At 39.4% G+C, this 21,665-nt stretch overlaps 2 protein-coding genes across 2 annotated transcripts; one reads left to right on the plus strand and one right to left on the minus strand.

Annotated features, from left to right (window-relative positions):
• Positions 1 to 5,887: 5,887 nt before the first annotated feature.
• On the minus strand, positions 5,888 to 9,592 carry LOC146485805 (uncharacterized). The gene is made up of 2 exons (XM_085102961.1): positions 9,227 to 9,592; positions 5,888 to 7,469 (listed from the first exon to the last, which is right to left on the minus strand). The coding sequence occupies exons 1-2, from the start codon at positions 9,580 to 9,582 to the stop codon at positions 6,893 to 6,895; spliced, it is 933 nt and encodes a 310-aa protein (XP_084959087.1). The 5' UTR covers positions 9,583 to 9,592; the 3' UTR covers positions 5,888 to 6,892.
• A 72-nt stretch (positions 9,593 to 9,664) lies between these two features.
• LOC146485806 (uncharacterized) lies at positions 9,665 to 20,163 on the plus strand. The gene is made up of 13 exons (XM_085102963.1): positions 9,665 to 9,739; positions 9,818 to 10,001; positions 10,437 to 10,473; positions 11,608 to 11,795; positions 12,181 to 12,213; positions 12,761 to 12,862; positions 13,933 to 14,196; positions 14,313 to 14,345; positions 16,066 to 16,270; positions 16,680 to 16,853; positions 17,471 to 17,537; positions 18,473 to 18,614; positions 19,368 to 20,163. The coding sequence occupies exons 1-13, from the start codon at positions 9,685 to 9,687 to the stop codon at positions 19,591 to 19,593; spliced, it is 1,710 nt and encodes a 569-aa protein (XP_084959089.1). The 5' UTR covers positions 9,665 to 9,684; the 3' UTR covers positions 19,594 to 20,163.
• Positions 20,164 to 21,665: the final 1,502 nt, after the last annotated feature.

Consider the following 21,665-nt stretch of genomic DNA (forward strand, 5'->3'; position numbering starts at 1 on the left):
TACAACCCCCAAACGTAAGGATACAACCCCCGAACGCAAGGATACAAACTCCAAACGGAAGAAATACAACCGCCCAACGTAAGGATACAACCCCCAAACGTAAGGATAAAACTTCCGAACGTATCAATACATACAACAAACGTAAGGATATAACGCCTAAACGTAAGGTTACAACCCCGAACGTATCCTTACGTTTAGCGTTGTATTCTTACGTTTGCGGGGTTGTATCCTTACGTTTGGGGGTTGTATCCTTACCTTTGGGGGTTGTATCCTTAAGTTCGGAGGTTTTATCGTTTCGTTTGGGGGCTGTATCTTTACGTACGAAGGTTGTTTTCTTACCTTTTGGGGTGGTATACTTAAGTTTCGGGGTTGTATCCTTAATTTCGGGGACTGTATCCTTACGTTCGGGGGTTTTATCCTCACGTTTGGGGGTTGTATCCTTACGTTCGGGGGTTGTATCCTTAGGTTTGTAGGTTGTATCCTCACGTTTGGAGGTTGTATTCTAACGTTAGGGGTTGTATTCCTACGTTTGGAGGTTGAATCCTTACGTTTGGAGGTTGTATCCTTACGTTTTGGTGTTGTACCCTTTCGTTCTGGGATTGTATTCTTAGGTTTGGGAGTTGTATCCTTACGTTGGAGGGTTGTATCCTTATGTTTGGGGGTTGTATCTTTAGGTTTGAAAGTTGTATCCTTACGTTTGGGGGTTCTATCCTTACGTTCGGAGGTTATATGGTTACGTTTGAAGGTTTGGGAGTTGTATCCTTACGTTTGGGGGTTGTATTTCTTACCTTTAAGGGTTCTATCCTTACGTTTGAAAGTTGTATCCCTACGTTTGGGGGTTGGATCCTTTATTTTACGGGTTCTAATTCTTACGTTTGAGGTTGTATCCTTACGTTTCGGGGTTGTATGCTTACGTTTGGGGGTTGTATCCTTACGTACGAAGGTTGTTTTCTTACCTTTTGGCGTGGTATCCTTAAGTTTCGGGGTTCTATCCTTAATTTCGGGGAATGTATCCTTACGTTCGGGGGTTTTATCCTCACGTTTGGGGGTTTTATCCTTACGTTTGGGGGTTGTATCCTTACGTTCGGGGGTTCTATCCTTACGTTCGGAGGTTGTATGGTTACGTTTGAGGGTTGTATCCTGTCGTTCTGGGATTGTATTCTTAGGTTTGGGAGTTGTATCCTTATGTTGGAGGGTTGTATCCTTACGTTTGGCGGTTGTATTTCTTACGATTGGGAGTTGTATCATTACGATTGAAGGTTGTATCCCTGCGTTTTGGGGTTTTATCCTTACGTTTACGGGTTGTATTTGTTACGTTTGAGGGTTGTATCCTTACGTTTTGGGGTTGTATGCTTACGTTTGAGGGTTGTATCCTTACGTTTGAGGGTTGTATCCTTGCGTTTGGGGGTTCTATCCTTACGTTTGAGGGTTGTATTCTTACGTTTGAAAGTTGTATCCCTACGTTTGCGGGTTGCATCCTCACGTTTGGCGATTAAATTTCTTACGTTTGGGGGCTGTATCCTTACGTTTTGGGTTGTATTCTTAGGTTTGGGGGTTGTATCCTTGTTTTTTTTTTTTTTTTTGGGGGGGGGGGTTGCATTTCTTACGTTTTGGGGTTGTATCGTTACGTTTGGGGTTATATCTGTACGTTCGGGGATTGTATCCTTACGTTTGGGAGTTGTATCCTTACGTTAATGGGTTGTATCTTTACGTTTGAGGGTTGTATCCTTACGTTTTGGGGTTGTATGCTTACGTTTGAGGGTTGTATCCTTACGTTTGAGGGTTGTATTCTTACGTTTGAAAGTTGTATCCGTACGTTTGCGGGTTGGATCCTTACGTTTGGGGGTTCTATCCTTACGTTTGGGGGTTGTATGCTTACGTTGAGGGGTTATATCCTTACTTTCGGAGGTTGTTTTTCTTACGTTTTGGGGTTAAATCCTTACGTTTAGAGGTTGTATCCTTAGGTTTTGGGGTTGTATCCTTTCGTTCTGGGATTGTGTTCTTAAGGTTGGGAGTTGTATCCTTACGTTGGAGGGCTGTATCGTTACGTTTGGCGGTTGTATTTCTTACGTTTGGGGGTTGTATCATTACGTGTGAAGGCTGCATCCCTACGTTTTGGGGTTGGATCCTTACTTTTGGGGGTTGTATCATTTCGTTTAGGGGTTGTATTTCTTACGTTTGAGGGTTGTATCCCTACGTTTGGGGGTTGTATGCTTACGTTCGGGGGTTAAATACTTACGTTCGGGGGTTGTTTCCTTACGTTCGGGGATTGTATCCTAACTTTTAGGGGTTGTATTTCTTACGTTTGGCGGTTGTATCCTTACGTTCGGTGGTTGCATCCTCACGTTTGGCGATTAAATTTCTTACGTTTGGGGGCTGTATCCTTACGTTTTGGGTTGTATTCTTAGGTTTGGGGGTTGTATCCTTGTTTTTTTGGGGGGGGGGGTTGCATTTCTTACGTTTTGGGGTTGTATCCTTACGTTTGGGGTTATATCTGTACGTTCGGGGGTTGTTTTTCTCTTACGTTCGGGGATTGTATCCTTACGTTTGGGAGTTGTATCCTTACGTTAATGGGTTGTATCTTTACGTTTGAGGGTTGGATCCTTACGTTTTGGGGTTGTATGCTTACGTTTGAGGGTTGTATCCTTACGTTTGAGGGTTGTATCCTTGCGTTTGGGGGTTCTATCCTTACGTTTGAGGGTTGTATTCTTACGTTTGAAAGTTGTATCCCTACGTTTGCGGGTTGGATCCTTACGTTTAGGGGTTGTATCATTACGTTTTTGGGGTCGTATCGTTACGATTGGGGGATGTATCCTTACGTTCGGGGGTTGTATCGTTACGTTGGGGGGTTTTATCCTTATGTTTGGGTGTTGTAGCCTTACGTTAGGGGGTTGTATACCTATGTTTGGGGGTTGTATCCTTATGTTTGCGATTTGTATCCTTACCTTAGGGAGTTGTATCCTGACGTTTGAGAGTTGTATCCTAGCGTTCGGGGCTTGCAACTTTACGTTTTGGGGTTGTATCCTTACGTTTGGGGATGGTATCCGCACCTTCGTGGGTTGTATCTATACGTTTTGGGGGTTGTATCCTTACGTTTGGGGGCTGTAACCGTACGTTTGGGGGTTGTATCCTTACTTTCGGGAGTTGTATCCTTAAGTTTGGGGGTTCTATCTTTACGTTTGGGTGTTGTATCCTTACGTTTGGGAGTTGTATCCTTACGTTCGGGGGTTGCAACTTTACGTTTGGGGGTTGTATCCTTACGTTTGGGGGTTCTATCTTTACGTTTTGGCGGTTGAATCCTTACATTTGGGGGCTGTATCCGTACGTTTGGGGGTCGTATCCTTACGTTCGGGAGTTGTATTCTTAAGTTTGGGGGTTGTATGCTTACGTTTTGGGGTTGTATCCTTACGTTTGGGGGTTTTATCTTCACGTTTGGGTGTTGTATCGTTACGTTTGGGGGTTGTATCCTTACGTTTGGGAGTGGTGTCCTCATCTTCGTGGGTTGTATCTTTACGTTTTGGGGGTTGTATGCTTACATTTGGGGGTTGTATCCTTACGTTCGGGAGTTGTATCCTTAAGTTTGGGGGTTGTATCCTTACGCTTGGGGGTTCTATCTTTACGTTTGGGTGTTGTATCGTTACGTTAGGGAGTTGTATCCTTATCTTCGTGGGTTGTATCTTTACGTTTTGGGGGTTGTATCCTTACGTTTGGGGGCTGTATCCGTACGTTTGGTGGTTGTATCCTTACGTTCGGGAGTTGTATCCTTAAGTTTGGGGCTTTATCTTTACGTTTTGGGGTTGTATCCTTAGGTTTGGGGGTTGTATTTTTTTTTTTTGGAGGGGGGGAGGGTTGCATGTCTTACGTTTTGGGGTTGTATCCTTACGTTTTGGGTTATATCCGTACGTTCGGGGGTTGTATACTTACGTTTTGGTTTTGTGTTCTCTTACTTTCGGGGGTTGTATCCTTACGTTTGGGGGTTGTATCTTTACGTTCGGGGGTTGTATTCTTACGTTTGGGGGTTTTATCCTTACGGTTGGGGTTGTATCCTTACGTTTGGGGTTGTATCCTTACGTTCGTGGGTTTTATCCTTACGTTTGGTGGTTGTATCCTTACGTTTGGGGGTTGAATCCTAACGTTCGAGGGATGTATTCTTACGTTTAGGGGTTATAAATCTTTACGTTTTCTTGTTGTATCCTTGCGTTCGGGGGTTAGGGACGGACCATTAGAAAAGTGTTGTGGGGGTTGGGGATTTTCAGTTTGCAGGAATTTTTTTTGTTTTTTTTTTTGCTCAGTGCTTGTGCAGGAATTGTTTTTTTCGTTTGATACCCTCTGCACGAATTTTTGTTTTTGTTGTTTTCCAGAAAAAAAAATAACTTTAAATAAGGGATTTTTAAAAAAAAGTTGTACTTTGTGGACTTGGAATGATTACCTTTAACCCCCGAGACAATATCAAAAAATTACAGCATAATGGTCAAAACTAAACAAAAACAACGAAATTAGTGTCTTAGTAGTATCTAGTGCTGGTAGTAAAATCAGCCTCATACTTAAATTAAAGACTTGTCATCATTTTAAAATAATTTAAATCGAATTTCATGTACTGTCTGTTTATTGATTGTTTACTTTTTAACACATTTTAATAACAATTGATTCAAAATTTTTCAAAACTGTTGGTGGCAAGAAATCTTATGAAATATTTCATAACAAACACTTCAAGTAGTATATAATCTCGGCTTGCAAGAATTTTTTTGGGGGCATTTTGGCTTGCACGAATTTTTTTTGTATTTTCCCCACCCGGAGCTTACGTTCGGGAGTTGTTAATCCTTACGTTCAGGAAATGGTAAAACCTTATGTTCGGGGGTTGTAAATCGTTATGTTCGGGGGTTTATAAATCCATGGGTTATAGATCATAGTCGCTATATAGGTGAGACAATTTACATAAAGGTTGTTTTATTAATTTTTTGTTTTATTTTTATATACGGGTCTGTGCCCACTTCGAAACAGGGAACGCTAGAGGGGGCTTATAATGATGTATTTTTTGGTTTACAGGTAGATTAGCTTATAACCTGAAGGGGGGGGGGGGGGGGTTGGCTTATATGCGGCAATTTACGGTATATATCTTATCAATAAAGAATAACTCATAACGAAAATCTTGTTCATCCTATGTACGCACGAATACGTAAGAATTGTCGACAAAAATTGTCAAGGAAAACTTCCTCGTGTACGCAATATTTTGTCACTGGGGAAACTTGTCGATCAGGGAAGCAAACGCAGTCCAGGTTAAATCAAACTACAAATCCCTTTAGCATAAATCATCACGAGAAACTTTTTCAACGTTTTCACATGTACAGCTAGGTATAAACTTGTGAAGGAAATCGCGTAGAACTTTCTGTTGTTTTTCCTTGTTAGCCAATGTTTCTTGACTTTTAATTGGATTGATCTTTTTTTCTTGTTTTTATTTGTGGAGAACGAAAGGATGAAACCACTCTCGCCCTGTAGGAGCGGCCCAATACAAGTTAATTTGCATGGCACGCAAAAGTGAACCGAAAGTGAACTGCTCTATTTTGCTATCTTCACGTCGTTTAAAACGGTTTGAGGACTTTTCTAGGCTGCTCTTTACAAGGCACAGAAGAAAATTCGAGAGAGAAACGGGCTGCAAAAAGTCTAAGCCTTTAATGGAACTTTTGACAAATCAATGACCTCTTTCCCTTAATCGTGCAGTGCAGAGTTCAATGCGACTGCTATCTTGATGATAATAAAATTGCGAAACCACTTAAAACAACTTAAAACGATATTGTTGTTTTGGTAGGGGCAGAGTAATAATAATAATAATAATAATAATAATAATAATAATAATAATCTGATGAAGATACGTGAATTTGAGAGAAGATCGAATTGTAATGACTATTATAATTCAATTTTTTTTAGTAGATGAATAGATACAGATAGTTTTCATATATTTTTTATATATTTTTATTATTATGATTATATCTTTTTTTAACTCCTACTCTCACAGGTTACGCTGTGCGCCCTGTGAAGCTTTTAAACTAATTTTAGCATCCAGTTGAGAACTCTGTTGCAATAATAATAACAATAATAATAATAATAACCGCGAAATCAGATCCGGTGGCACGAAGACTCTAGAGCTTTCGTGAACTTAACTCTGATAAACTGAAAAAAATTCTTGAGAGGACCGTTGCTATGTAAGAGGCCGGGAAAAAAGTAATGTCGTCAGTATTTACTCAGTTATATTTTATGCATGTTTTTTCTAAGCTTACCACACATCCCACCAAGGATTAAACAAGCTACTCATGAAGGTGTAGCTGTAGACCTACATTTAGATGTACACTAGCTCTGTGTAGTTGTAGAATAAGGATGAACGCAAACAAATTCAAAACATGGTATACGCTGAGAATGATATATTTAATCAGTAAATGGCAGAGGCATACTCGGAAAAAAAAATCTGAGTGTTGCTATCAGGAGTCGTACCTAAAACCTTCCGATTACTAGTTCGGATGCTCTTCCGTGGGAGCTAAGGCCATTAAACTAGGTTCATGGGACAAACATCCTGCATACTGCTAGGATTGGAATGTCAATGTGTGGCCGTATGCGTAATGGAAATAACGGTCTCCTGTAGCTCAGTGGTTGAGCATCAGAACTAGTAATCGGAAGGTCTTAGGTTCGATTCCTGATTTACTCGTTAAATGCATCATTCTCATTTATTCACCAGGCTTAACATACAATAATTTTAGACCATTTTATACTCTATTACTTCACACATTGTACAAGACTTGAAGCATGATTTTTTCACACATTCACAAATAATCACATCATGTAAATGTTTGATCAGATTATTGCCACGAGAAGTTCCTGGTGTCGACGTTATTTTGTTACTTTAGTCTGATGCAAAATAGAATTTCATTATTCTAAGCCAAGTAACTGTGAATCCAGAACTGTAGACTATCATCTGCTCCAGACCTTTTAAAACCTTACTTCCAGTGGCTGGATAACATTTTATCAGCTTAAAAGAACGTGTGGCAATCATTAATCCACACAGAATGTGGTGAACTGAAGGACTGGAAATGCTCGGTTGTGTTTTAAATGAAGTGGCTTGCAGTGAGCTCTTGAACTTTCGAAGGAGACTTGAAGCTAACAGATGTGTCCACATGGCTGACCAAGCTTCAAACTCAGGAGGACAGCAATCGCTGTCCATATTTAGCTGAGATTTGAGCAGATCAACAAAAACAAACAGTCCAATCATAACTCTGGGGTAAAACTGAGAAGGAATTCTCTCCAGGAGTTCAGCACATTCTCGCAATAACATGAGTCGCTGTTCAGAGGTTAGTGAATTAAATGAAGTTAAAATTGCAGAACCTGGTTGAGTTAAGTCTTTGCTGTTTATAAAATCCAAAGGATTTGGCAATCCCTTCTTGATTGGTTCATTTAATGGATCCTTGTGTTGAGCTTGCACTCTGAAAAGCAACAAATTTCTCAGGTCAAATGAAAAAATGAGATCAGGGATTGAAAAATATACTGTTGGACTAAACAGTAAACTTGTAAACTTGTCTGTGTAACACTTTAGTTAGTGTAACTTAGTGTAATTTTTGTGCAATACTTAGCCTATGTAAACAAAATAAATAAATAAATAAAAACAGATTGAAAAATAAACCCCACGATATGATAACCCTACTTGGATTTTTTCCTGATTGAAGAGTACAGTTGTACGGTGGAAAAATTTTTATCTGTCTGTTGACCTTTGATGTTTGCTTCAAATTTTGGTATGTGGACTTATATTCACATACCATAAAATAGGCTACATTTGGTCTTGCCAAAACCTTTGATCTTGAACTGTTTACTGTGTCTACTGTGGGCTACATTGAAGGTCTGGAGGTAAAAGTACCAACAGTGACCAACTGGCTCTTTTAACATGTTGCATCAAATTTAGCACCAGTCAGGCAAGTAATCAACTGAGTAATGTTTTGCTTTAGTTTGTTGAAAAATCAAATAGAGCTGTTAAAATGCTTAGCCAGTAGCGCACAGCTCCAGAGGGCCATTCTTTGTTGGGCAAGGTGAATAAGTTACTCGTCATTTGTGCTTATATTAGTTTATTAAAGTCTTGACTTAACTGCAGAATACCCTGCCAATTTGAAGCTATACCCATAAAGTGGATACGCAGATACACAGTCAATATGGAAAGATTTCCGTACAGCCCCATTCATTAATAATTAATGTACAATTATAATATTATTATTATTATTATTATTATTATTATTATTATTATTATTATTATTATTATTATTATTATTATTATTATTATTATTATTATGTAGAGGGTAGCATGACAATGGTGCATGTATAATAATTGTACATGCACCATTGTCATGCCCATCCATGAATCAGCTGGATACACAAAAGCATCGAGAAGATCTATCGCATTTCCCTTCGATCATGTTACACACTTTAAGAAAACAGCAAAATAAGTCTGATTGATTTCTGCATAATTATATTGACGGAGAGTTTTCTGCACAGCCCCATAAATTAATTATCAATTTAGGGGGCTGTGCAGAAATCTTTCCGTCAATATGATCAAGCAGAAATCGATCAGAATTATTTTGCTGTTTTCTTAAAGCATGTAACATGATCAAAAGGGAATGCGACAGATCTTCTAGATGCTTGTGTGCATCCAGCTGATTCATGGATGGGAGCGATTGCAGAATACCCAGTCCATTTCAAAGGGCACAAATCTACTGCTGCAGTCAATGAGTAATTTAGTCTTAAGTAGTAGAACTTGTGGTCCTTTAGTCCCGCAGTCCGGTAGACAATGAGTAATTTAGTCTAAGGTTAGTTGGTATAACTGGCGTTCCTTCAGTCCTGCAGTCTCGCATGGAGGATTGAAGGAACAGCGTTTTAACCTAATTTAAAGTGGGTCGGGTCGTGTATTGGGTCATTCTATTTAATATCTGCACCCCCCTATTGAGGTACTGGGAAATCCGAGGGGGAGAGAGGGGGTCTTTGAGAGTTATTTCAGAGGGGGCATTTATGTCGGTATCTTTGAACTCTTTTTTTTCCTGAGGGGGAATGTGTCGGCACTTTGATCTTGATTTCCGAAGGGGTCTGAAAGGTTATTTCTGATGGGGGTAGACACAAAAGACCTCAATAGGGGGGGTGCGAATAATAAATGGAATGGCCCATTCTAGCCCTGGGGTGTCTCCAGCGTGTTGCCGTTTACCTCTCTAACCAGACGTTTGCACAGTACTCAGCACAGTCGATGGAAGAATTTGTCACCACTTGAAACAAAATCTCCGTCAGGAAAGAAGAGATGCTTGGCTTACTTATGTCGTCTTCACTCAGAACACCGCCCGCAAAAAGCTTTCTTTCCAGGTATGCAGTTGAGGTTGGGTATAAAGATCTGTAAAATTCCAGTGATGTTTTGAAGCACTTAACGTCAAAATGTGCGGTGCGGAGAAAGCTGAGAAGTTCATCAATAGCACACTGTTGATGGTTTGAACATTTAACGACACTATCGAGTAAGAAATAGAAAGATCTTGAATCAAATTCACTCTCGTTTTCCACATCCTGCGCCATTTTGATTAATTTACCTTACCGCTGGCTGTGATGATCGCGTTATTGTTTTTCCAAGCAGCCAATCAGCGGTGCCGATACAACGGCGTCTTCTAGTTCGAAAAAATGGCGGACAACATGAAAAGCTTTGCTCTCCAAAGAAAAGAAACTGAGTCAACTGGTAGCGCTCTTTTCTGGATGTTTAATCACTGATTGTGAAACTGAAAAGCTTACAAACAATTTCTTTTATTGATTGCAGATGTTATGCGAGAAAAACTTGAAAAATGGCGCCGAATGAAGGGAAGACGGTCGGCTTGTCAGGCTGCAACAACTGTTAACCGAACGAAATCAGCTGTTACGCTAGACGTGAATAAGAACTACAAATCCGTTTACGGCCGATCGAAATCAGCTGTTTCTTTGGAGAAGAAAACATTAAAGAAAAGGTGAGAGTTGTCTAGCTGCTGAGTGGCTACTAAAATAAGAAGGCAATGACTTTCAGTAATCTTTTGTACAAAATCTGCGTATCATCATCGACTCCTGGTCGAGGGCCCGTTTACGTGAGAGCCGGGAAGAGTTTCGTCATTCCGTCTCCTATTAACTAAGGTACACACATTTATTAAAGGCTGCTGTTCAGAAGCAAGATCCATTCCTGCTAAAGCGCGATTGATCATGATGAGCCCCCGAGCCATTTTTATACACCTTTCATACTTAAATTTTCTCTTCGCTTCAACTTCCTTTCTGTTACTGATCAGCCAAGCCACTGTTTTGCGTTTTTTATATTTTGTATTTTGACTTGCCCCAAAATAAAGCCAACAAAAGTGATTCAAGGCTTGGATTGGTTTATAAAAGCTCACCTTTAATTTTTGATTTTTCACCAGGGATGTTAAAAGCCCTCACACCAGTGGACAATGTAAGGTATGTAATAAATATAGTTTTGTTGTTGAAATTTTTCAGTTACTCAGTTCACGGCCACATCACCATACAGAATATTCATGCCATAAAAATATTCGATAATGATATATTGATAGTACTTGTGTGATGCAAGCAAGAGCATTTGAATAACAGTTGTTTTGCCTAGAAGTTGTTTCACTAACAGCCAGTTTGTTAAAGCAGTTTGCTAATTCTTATATGTAAGGTCACTGACATCTTCACATTTCACGCATCCTTGCACTTAAGTTAGGATCCAACAAAACAGCAATTTTTGGATTGAAGAAGTATTTTTGAATAGCTTGCTTACATTTATCAACTATTGCCCTTGCACAACTTGCATCAATGCAATCAGGCTACAATCAATTACTTTAGGCAAAGTGCAATCAATGGTAATTCTAAGTTTTAGTCTGGTGCGTAATTTTTGTCAGGTATGCTAAATATACAATCAAGGCCTTACTTAATGAGCTTGTAAGAAAGTAACAGGAGAAGGAAAGAGTCCCACTTGATACCTAAGTCCCAAGATAAAAAACAAGGTTTCTCCCTACATGTAATAATATTATATATACATGTAAGTTGTATTAAATTAATGTGAGACTTTAGCAAACAGACCTAAGATCTTAGAGAATTGACCTCTGAGACAGGAATAGCAGCACCTACACATGCGTAAAATGTGGGCAATATGGCGGATTTATGTGCAAAATATGCGGGCATTGCGCACATGAAAAAATTTATGTGAACTAATTTTTTTGCACCTTTAATTACACACAGTCTGCGTGTAATTTGACTAGAGAGAAATCGTCTTGTCCATTATACACAGTTTGCATGTGTTTTTCACTTAACAATGTGTATGAATGTGACAAAAGCTTCACACGATAAAATATTATTAAAACGAAAGGAAAGGTCCGAAATAAGGTCAGAGAACCTGGCCACATATCCCACTAAAAATTCTGAGGAGAATTCTGATTATCAACCTTTAAATTGATCATTTATTGTTTTATTTTATGATGTACTTGACTGTATAATAAACTTTTATCAAAATACTGTATATATTAAACTTTACAAAAAGGGGAAACATTAAACGACTACTTTGATGCAATACTTTTTTAACGTTCATTCCAGGCTCACAAAGGATACAAAAGAATCTCAGAATGTCCAGAAGACTTCAGTTGTGTGAAGAAGAGGAGAGAGACATTTGTCATTGAACAGAAGAAATCACCCCTCATCAGTAACAGCCCCAAGAAAGTAACAAGTCCAAATGTTGTAGCTGGAAGTACCAAGACACACAAGGACAAGTCTCTTAGTATGAGGTATGACAACCTAAAATTAAAATTGCCTCTAATTTCACAGGTCTACAAACTGGAACGATGATACAGTAGACTACTGTGTTCATGAACACTGGATAGCTGTACCTCTCTATCTCAAACATAAGTTCCTTGGATATTTTTTTGGAAGAGGGGGAGGGGGGGGGGGGGTTAGCATAAAGGTTAAATTCCTTGTGTCGAAGGGGTATGGATATTTTCTGGAACAACATAATAAGTGCCCTTTCTCAAGCTCCCAAAATGAAATAAGTTCCCCTGTACTAATATGTAAATAAATGTTGAAAAACTATTTTATAACAGGTTACTGTATGTGGTATTCATTTGTGACAAGTTGACGGCAGTATAAATGTGTTCTTTTTCTCTACTTCCCCAGTGAGAGGCTTCAATTATGGAGAACAGAAAAGAGGTAAATAAAATGCTGTTTCTTGTTTCAAATACCTTAAGGTTACTATTAATTATTTATATTCATTTGACATTAAATTTAGTAAATTTAGTGAGTTGAACAAAAATTGCTCAAATGATGATGTATACCATACTCGCTAAAATTTTAGTCTGATGGAAGTGAAATATTGAAAGACATATATCTGAACTGCGGATGAAAGAGTGCATAAATGAGAGACCATTGCAGTGTATGCAACTTAAGCAGTTGCCAAAACAAAGCCAGAAAAAATTCAGGTTATGAATGGGATTCAAACCCATGACATTTGTGACCTCTGGGTTTGAATCCTGTTCATGCCTGAATTTTTTCAGCCTTTCTTTTTCAACTGCTTTTAAATGTGCATACACAACTGCAATGGACTCTTGTTTATTCATAAAATTTTAGTGTTTGTTAATTTTAAGTCTCCCTCATTCCCTGTAATGGAAACATCTGTACTTGCTTGACAAACATTTTAATATTGTAAAACTTGGGCAAGCAATTTAAAAACAGTTTAAAATGTACTATCAACTTCCAGGAAAAGCAACCCAAGCAAACCTGCTGACAAATCAAAACTAATGGTGACAAAACTGAAAAGGAAGTCAGGCTTAAAAGAAAATGTGCCACAATACCAGAAACTGTAAGTTTTTTTATACTCTTCTGAACAACACACTGAGCTGTCTAAGTGTGTGGCAACCACTTATTCCACATTACAGAAACTGTGGGAAGACTGGTACGAGTGAGGGATTATGGGATTGTTTGTGTGGACTGATAGATCAATCTGATAAAGATGGCAACTGGTACATAATTCTTAGCAAATGAAAACCCTAAAAATGCTGACTATGGGGAACAAATTTGGCTTGTTGATATAAGTATTTTCACAGTTATGATATATTTCAGTAGCAAATATTTCCTTTGTTTTTCAACGCAGATTGAATATAATTTATATATGTTTTTTCGTTTTATAAATATTTTAAAGCTTCACATTGAACATGTTTATCCGTATATCACAAGAATTTGAATACAAAATTTTTATATTTAGCTGAAAATGTACATAATTTTTAGGAGTGCATAGGGTTGTGTTAAGAGTTGTTCATTTTTTATAAAGTTTAAAATACATTATTATTTTCACAGTTACCACACATTTACACCAAAGTCTAACAGCGTGTTTACACAGCCATTAAAGATTAGACATTTAATATGGATCCACACTGGAACCGGCTTTTTAACACTTTAAATCAGCATCTATTCTAGAGTGCCGCACTGCAAGATTATCGTAGGGGTGTGTCAAATGCCACCCAAAAATTCCCACCAAGGAAGACAATTGATAATTGAATACCTTTTGCGAATATGGTGATATTATTTAGTTAAAATCGTTCTGCTGTACACATTTGAAAACGCTACACTACAAAATGTAACCTGATGTAAAGTATATGAAATGATTCATATATGAACTGCGGATGTAGATGAAAGTGAGAAGTGATCATCGCAGTGAATTTTCCAATTCATGCAATTGCATAAATTGGAAAATTCACTGCGATGATCACTTCTCACTTTCAAAATGTAACCTGCTGTCGAAGCAACTTATGTTTCTGATCCTATCTCCAAATATCAATTTTAGAGGTAACTGTTCAAACAGTTACAGTCGACCAGTGTAATCAAATGGCTGTGTTTATTCTATTTTTCTGTCTTTTGCCTCATTATCTGCAGTGAAAATGACAGAAGAGGATTTTGTACCCCAGCCAGTACAAAGTCAGTGTCAAGAGCCCAAACAAAATCGACCATCAAGAAAACACGCTTTGTCACGCCGTCCAACCAGAAATCGTCTACTGTTCAGCCAATCAGCGTGTTGAAATCAAAGAGAAAATCTGCAGTGAAATGTGAAGCGATGACCTCAAATGCGATTGATGCCGGTAAAGATACGTTACAAGAGGACAACGGAAAGTCATTCAAAGACAAAAGTCTGGATATGAGGTAGCTAAAGAAGAGCACAACTCGCTAAAGACGTTTTTTTTTTTTTTTCAAGTAATGAATACTATGCACAAAAACGTTTATTTAAGTTCTAACGCAGATTTTTATTGGTCATGCAGGGAACGATTGGAGCTCTGGCTCGCAGAAAGAGGGTAAGTAAAAATACTCAACGTATATTACAGCGCGACACGAAATGGTGTGACCACCTTGTAAGGCTATGTATAGTGTTCACACTATACCGCCAGCCCTCGTGCCGACAAATGAACCATACCGGATGGGCTTTTTGTTCACAAGTGAAAGGCTCATTTCTTGTGCTGGAGTCGCTGCTCCGACGCTCAGCTTTTGAAAGCAATGTAAACAGGTAATCCATACAAAGTCTCTTCGGAACTGTTTAGGCACTAAACCTGTTAGGTAAATAGTGTGATCATCTGTGGGGCGCTTTACTGATGCCGTTTTATGTTCACATCATACCGGATCGATTAGTTTGCCAACAGAAAAACCCGAATCCGGTATAGATTGAACATGGCCTAATTTGAGCACATGGATCAGTGCTGCATTGGTGGGGAGTAAAAACGAATGTTTGGTTTATCAACAGAGTTGACAACTAAAGGTAAACTGGCCACGATAAAGATTCGCTTCGATTCGCTCTGACGTAGGCCTAACGCTTGAAACGTCAGCACACGAATCTCTTTACGGTGGCCAATAAACCTTTATTTATAATAGATCAACAGAGTTGATAAATAAAGGTTAATATGCCATTTCTGAGTTGCTGTGAACCTCACTGTGAATTCAAAGCGAGGCTAAGTGCAAAACTTTTCATCTGAAAATTAGTTTTGTTTGCATATGAACAAAAACTAATTTTCATAACAAAAACTTTGCACTTAGCCTCGTTTTCATAATGAGGTTCAAAGCAACTCGGAAACGGTCTATTGGCCACCGTAAAGAGATTCGCGTGAGGAGGAAACCATCTGAAGACCGCATGTGAACTTGACTTGGGTTCCTGTTCAGCAAATCTTGAGTTTTGATTGGAATATTGATCATGTTGTTAACTGTTGACACTTTCGTGCATCGCACATCAAAGATAATTTGATTGTTCCGGAGGACTAAGTCCTAATTTACGTCACATGACGTCACGATTAAGCGCATGTTTGAGAGACCTCCATCTTGTATTTTTGTCATGAACGCAGTCGAAACAGATGACAGATTAAACCAAGTTCATGTTTAATATTTGTTCTTATTGACCTATGCGAACCCGTTCGGAAGAACATTGATTCTTTCACTCAGACAAGAAAAACTCTTGTTGGTTTGTGTGGGAACCTTGTTAAAATACCCACTAGTTCTTTTGTGTTTGCAATTGGAATCTATCTCAATGGCTGCATGAGTTTTGATGACCATTTGTATCGCTGGAGGTTATATTTGATAGAGTTTAGAGACAAGAATAGCAAAGAAACCGTTGGTTTTTACTTGGAAGCGTTTGAATTGGTTTGTGAAGCCCACATTTTAAAAACCCGGCCATATCTCTCTCCTCCAACTCTAATCCTTAAAAATCTCTCTTCGGTCAGATGTTTTACAACAAATAGATATTTATGGAATAAAAGAAAATTCCCAGGTTTAAGTATGGAAAATGCATCTCAGAGTGACTTGAAAACCCAGAAAATGGCACTCTCAGGAGTAACAATCCCCCCCCCCCCCCCCCCTAGAACTTGTGCGCCTTTGGCGCTCGCATTATTGGAAAACGGTGATATTTTTTTCTGGATCCGCGCCCGTGGAGATTGACGTTCTGCGAGGAACCAGCGTGTTCTAGACCACCATCGGCTTTCTCAAAATCCGCTTGGGCGGGATTCAAAATAAAATGTTCCTCTCTAATTGCAGGAAAACGCCTAGATACAAGACTCCGGCCTTGGTGAAGAATGCCAGAAGCCTTCAACAAGAGAACTTGCAAGAGAAAAAAAGACTGACTTTCGATTGTGGCGATGAAAGTGTGGACGCAGAAGATGGGCGTTTCTGTGTCATTTCACCTGGCAAAGGCGAAAATATTGAAGAGAACCTCATGGAATGTTTGTTGCAGTTGGAAAAAGTAAGCGTGATTTAGCACATTATTAAAAATGATGACCCCTTTATCAGTCCCAGGGGTAGCAGGGATGGCGCAGTGGTAAGAGCACTCACCTCCAACCGATGTGGCCTGGGTTCGATTCCCGGGCTCGGCGTCATGTGTGTTGAGTTTGTTGTTGGTTCTCGTCCTTGCTCCGAGAGGTTTTTCTCCGGGTACTCCGGTTTTCCCCAACCAACCCTTCTAAATTCCAATTCGATCTGGAAAGTGTCCCCAATTAGTGCTCTGCGCAAAATACTATGACTCTTGAATAAAGTGCCTTTTTTAATTCATTTAAAAAATAAAACACGTTTCACTCTCCAACAAACTTGTTTTCTCAGACTATAAGTTTAAGCTGGGTTTTTTATTTCTTTGTTTTCTTATTTTTTTTAAACAGGGCGAATTTGACTCAGAGAAAATAGCAGCCAAACTGGACTTGTATAATTGTTCGTGTCCACACACCTCTCAAATAGCGAACTACTGGCTGTGCCGCGCAAAGATTGCACAGCAACAAAATGACTATGATCGAGTGGTGTGCCTTTTCGAACAAGCACTGGTCTTCAAAGCTCAGGTAAAGTATACATCCCTACAGATTTACTCTCGCGTTTCTTGATTGGAAGGTATAATTAACGGAAACAGTAACCGAAATTAAACTAAATAAACTAGTAATAATCAAAGATTTGGGAGTGCGTTCGATGATCTCAATCCCAGGCTGTCTCTCCTTTGCCAAGTTGGTGATGATTTCATCTGCCCTTGCAAAATCTGCGGGGGGACCAGATAAGCGTCCCAAGATCCATTCATTCATTGTACCGTACAATCTCGACTACAATCTGCATTAGGAGTGTGTTCTTTCTACGTCGAACGCAATAAATAAATGACAAACCAAATAATTCACCCTTCCGGCGTTAAAAAATATAATTTCTCGCCTGTGGCGATATTTTCAGGGAACCCCCAATCTCGTACCCAGACTCTCCAAGCTCTTTGTCCAGCGGTTGGTTACCTGGAGAGACTGGCAAAGTCAAAAATTTATTTATTTAAATTTATTTATTTTTGGATTGTCTGCCCTTTTAACAGCTCTGCCTTTCACTTACATTTTGTACCGAAAAATTTTTGTGCTATAACACCTTACTGTACTTTAGTGCCTATTTTATTACTCACAAATGTTTCTTTGGGGTTGTATTTTACCAGCCTGAATCCACGGTCAAGGATGCCGTCTGTGATTTCGTGAAGTTCATGAAGGAAACTGGCAACCGAGGTATTATGTTTCTTTGCTGCTTTTTTAGGGGTTCTTTACATAGAGAGAGGAAAATCCTTAGAAGGCGGGTCACCCTAGCACCATATGTTTTCTGTATTCAGTTTACATGCAAAAGGTTGTACTTGGCCCTAGTGCTGGGATGTTTGTAGTAATAGGATCTTCCTAGCTGAGAGATAGGAAGATCCTAGCACCATGTAAACTACCCTCGCTCGGAAGGTCCCAGTACTAGGGACAAGAGGCCGACAATTTCGCTTTCCATCTCCACTTGGCAACAATCCCGACCCAAATTTCTGTGTGTAAATCAAACGAACGTTTTGCCTTCTAGGATCTTTCTAGTGCGAGGATCTCCCTCCCTCCATGTAAACAGACCCTTAGACAGACTTAAGCAAAAAGGAAAGAGTGTGCGAGTCGTGAAGTGAAGGCTCCGCCATTAAACTACCTGCATGTGACAAACAACCTGCATACTGCTGGGATTTGAATGTCGATGAGTGGCACATGCGTATTGAAAGAAATGTGATGTTATGTTTTAAGCCTGGTAAATAAATAGTAGAGGTTTTTCTTTTCAGTCTGAAAACTGAAAAAATACCTCTATCATTTATTCGGCTGGGGCGCTTTCTGTTCAGCCAAAATTTTTGGTTGAACCGGTTGAAATGGAAGTGGGTTGCGCGGATTAAACGGAAATCAGTATCCGGAACAAACGGACAACCTTTGGAGTACTCCACTTTTTCCGTACCGTTCGTGTAATTTTTGATCTACCAATTAGATTGCAAGTTTGGAACAAATGGAAAAAGTCTTTCCATTTGACAAGGAAAGTTTTCGGAATTTCCAACCGACAATTTTTACCAAATGGAAAACGCCCCAGGCTTAGGAAATACCATCACAAGAAACCAGTGTGTTTTCCTGAATTATTTTGTTTTGTTTTCTGTCCGGGTCAGACGAAGTCATTGATGAGATTTGTCTGGTAGCAGAATCTCCAGTGAATGAATCCAGGGCTGACGAGAAAGACAAATCTATGGAAGAGTTTAACTCGTCCATTATCAAGTTCTGCCTTACTGAAGCGACGCCTTACAGAAAGAGGTGAGTCATTGTTTTGTTCATCTGCGAATACAACCACTTCCCATCTCTCTCAGGATTCATTTGTTCAAAAGACGGATTGTGTTATCCAGTGGATAAAAACTGATGTATTAGTTGGAGTACATTGTAGTCATACACTCTTTGAACAACTGGGGCCTGTGGTGTTACGCGTTATTTCGTTAAAATGAGAAGTTCGGTTCAGTTTATTGTTTTGCCATAAGATGTACAAAAGCAAGAAAAAAAACTTTTTATTTAAGCACTAATGGCGAGGAAGCCAAAGGGAAGCCACCAGGCTTATAAGGAATGGGCTCCCTCAGTTAAGTAATTAGAAAGAAGTATTACCATAGTTACACAAAGTGTACTATCGATTGAGGTGTTTCACTTTTTGTTTTCCTCTTTTGTTTGTTTTATCCTTCGTGTCCAATTCCGAGTTTTTGGTCTTCTTTAATTTTCAAAGAAATGCATCTTCAGAGATTCTCGAAAGAGAAGTTGTCCTAAAACTCCTGGCACAGTGGTACATGTCCAGTGAATCTGTGTGCAACATCTTTCTAAGTTGAAATGCTTGCGTGCTTACAATGTTATACCGTATGGCGTTCGCCTTTTATTTGATTTTTTCAACTCATCTACCCTTTAATGAAATTTTATCAAAGATGTAAGCTCGTAGTGATCCTCTCAAAACAAATAACAAAACGTAACAGAGCGAACGCTATTAACGTAATCAATTTTTTTTTAATTTTTCTCAACATTGCCTTGCAGGTTCAAAGCAGCATTCGGCAAGCCAGTGTTGACACCAGTGCGCAGGTCCGTTCGTTTGGAGCTAGTTAGTACTCAGCATCCCCCTGTAGTCCAGGAACATGACCTGACCGTGAGGACACTGGAGGATCTTCCTGAAGATGTGCAACAGAATCTGCTGTTCAAACCGAACTTTGCTGTCAGTACCCAGCATAACGAGGCCTGGAACGAATTACAGCTCGATTTATAACCAGTGAACTACAAGCTCAAAAAGGGCCATATTTCTAAGTGAACGTGCACCAGAAAAAAATAGCTAAAAAGCTATATGTTGGATTTGAAAATTTAATTACCGCTTTTCTAGACTGGGAGCAGTCTTTTGCTCGAGAATCCGCGGGAAGAACGCAAAAAAACTGAGCGAACACGACATTTGAGGGTCGAGTCGCGCGCGCGAGCGGGAAAGCCGTGAGTACCGCAGGAGCAAAAGGCGCTACTCGCGGTAATGCCGCTCGCGCACGCGACTCGCCCGTCGAATATCTTGCGTTCTTCTCCGCGGATTTTCGAGCAAAAGAGACACTGCTCGCAGTCTACCGCATTTCAAAAAGGGCCACGCGATCGTGACTGGTTTGCAATTCCTTCAGTGCGTAGACGTGGTGTTGGCAACACTGGTTTATTTAGTCTTTTTTGGTGCCCCGGTGTGAAAATGTGGAACTTTAGAGAAATATGGTGTTAAACTTTTTTAACAGTTAAAGCATCGTGAGATGTTATGTATATATTTTCAAACGATGACGAAACATCATTTTAATAAAATATAGTTTGAATGTAGATAAAAGGTGTCAATTGATTCAGCGTGTCCGAAAACGTACCCCGGGACACTGTTTAGGCCTTCCAGGGGACCGGGGACAAAGAAATAACCTGCAAAGAATGAAGTCACTTTTGGGTCAAAAGCTTTTTCGACACCCCGAGGTCCCTAGGGACTTAAACGAGTGAAAAAAAAAAACAGACTTCAAAATTTTCCAAAATTTGGTCATTTTTGGCCCTTATGCCCGGCGGAAGGGAACACTGAAGAAACGACTTAAATTAATGATGAAAAATAGGGAATAAAGGAATGTGATTTAATGCAGGCATTTTTCCGCGCCTTTCTTTTTGAAGCCCGGAGTTCATTAGTACTAGTTGCTGGTTGCCTCTATATAGGGTGTCCGCCCGACTCTGTCTTGGACGTAAATTCTGCCTATAAATTGGGAGGGGCGAGAAGCAGTTTACAAGGGAAACTCCATGGGAACTTAGTTGGGGCGATTTCAGTGAGATCGACATGTCTATGTAACATGAACCATAACATTCCGTTAGATGTCAGCAACAAACAAAGTTGATTTTACTGGTGTCGTTTCCAATCTAACATAAATCACTTTCAAAGCAAGATCTGAACAAACTCGAAAGTATCAACTACACATAGGCAGAGCGAAAAACTTCTCGAGAGCGAATGCTACTTAATTTGTAATGAGCTATACGTAGAATTCCGAAAGTAACGTTGATTTTTGATCTTGCCATTGACGCCGCCCTCCCCCCCCCCCCCCCCAAAAAAAAAAATAAAAATAAAAAGTAACGGCACACCCGAAAGCAGCGGCCAATCGAAACTGACTACTCAATAACTGAATAAAATATCGCGTATTGTGTTTGAATTAACATTTCAAGTAGCACTTTTAACTCTACAATACCATCCTACAAATAGATTTTCTCTATTTCGATCAACTTACAATATGATTAAAGTATTTAACAACGATTTTTAATTCTATTATACAGCAAGGAGAATGGATAACACCTTGGGAACGAGGGAGTGGATACCTGTATTCAAGGACGACGACATGCGAGAAGTCAGGAACTTGAGACCGGTCACGGTACTACCGGCTTTGGGCAAGGGTGACGAAAAACTTTTGAGCAAGCAAAACACTGAGTATATGGATACAAAACTAAGCCACGCCCTCTCAGCTTATAGGAAGAACAGTGGATTCTACGGCTGATAGAGAACTGGCAAAAAGACCTAGACTGTAAAAGAGTTGTAGGTGTCTTAACGTCAGATATAAGTAAAGCATTCTATGCCATGAGATTAAATTAAAGCTTAAAAGTTATCGGAGAGAAATTGGGGCCCTTTTTTTGAACTCTTTTAACTTGAAGAAGAACCATCAAGGAAGGCAACTGAAGGCAAACGTCCAAACATTTTTGGAAGATGGATTTGAAAGTTTTCAAAGAAGCTGCGGACTTGATGAATTTAAAGACAAAATGTAAAGGATATTTTGGTACAAAATATGTTATGCATTTCCACTATAA

The sequence above is a fragment of the Pavona decussata genome, unplaced genomic scaffold, assembly GCF_977016875.1.
Source record: "Pavona decussata unplaced genomic scaffold, jaPavDecu1.1 SCAFFOLD_25, whole genome shotgun sequence".
NCBI lineage: Eukaryota > Metazoa > Cnidaria > Anthozoa > Scleractinia > Agariciidae > Pavona > Pavona decussata.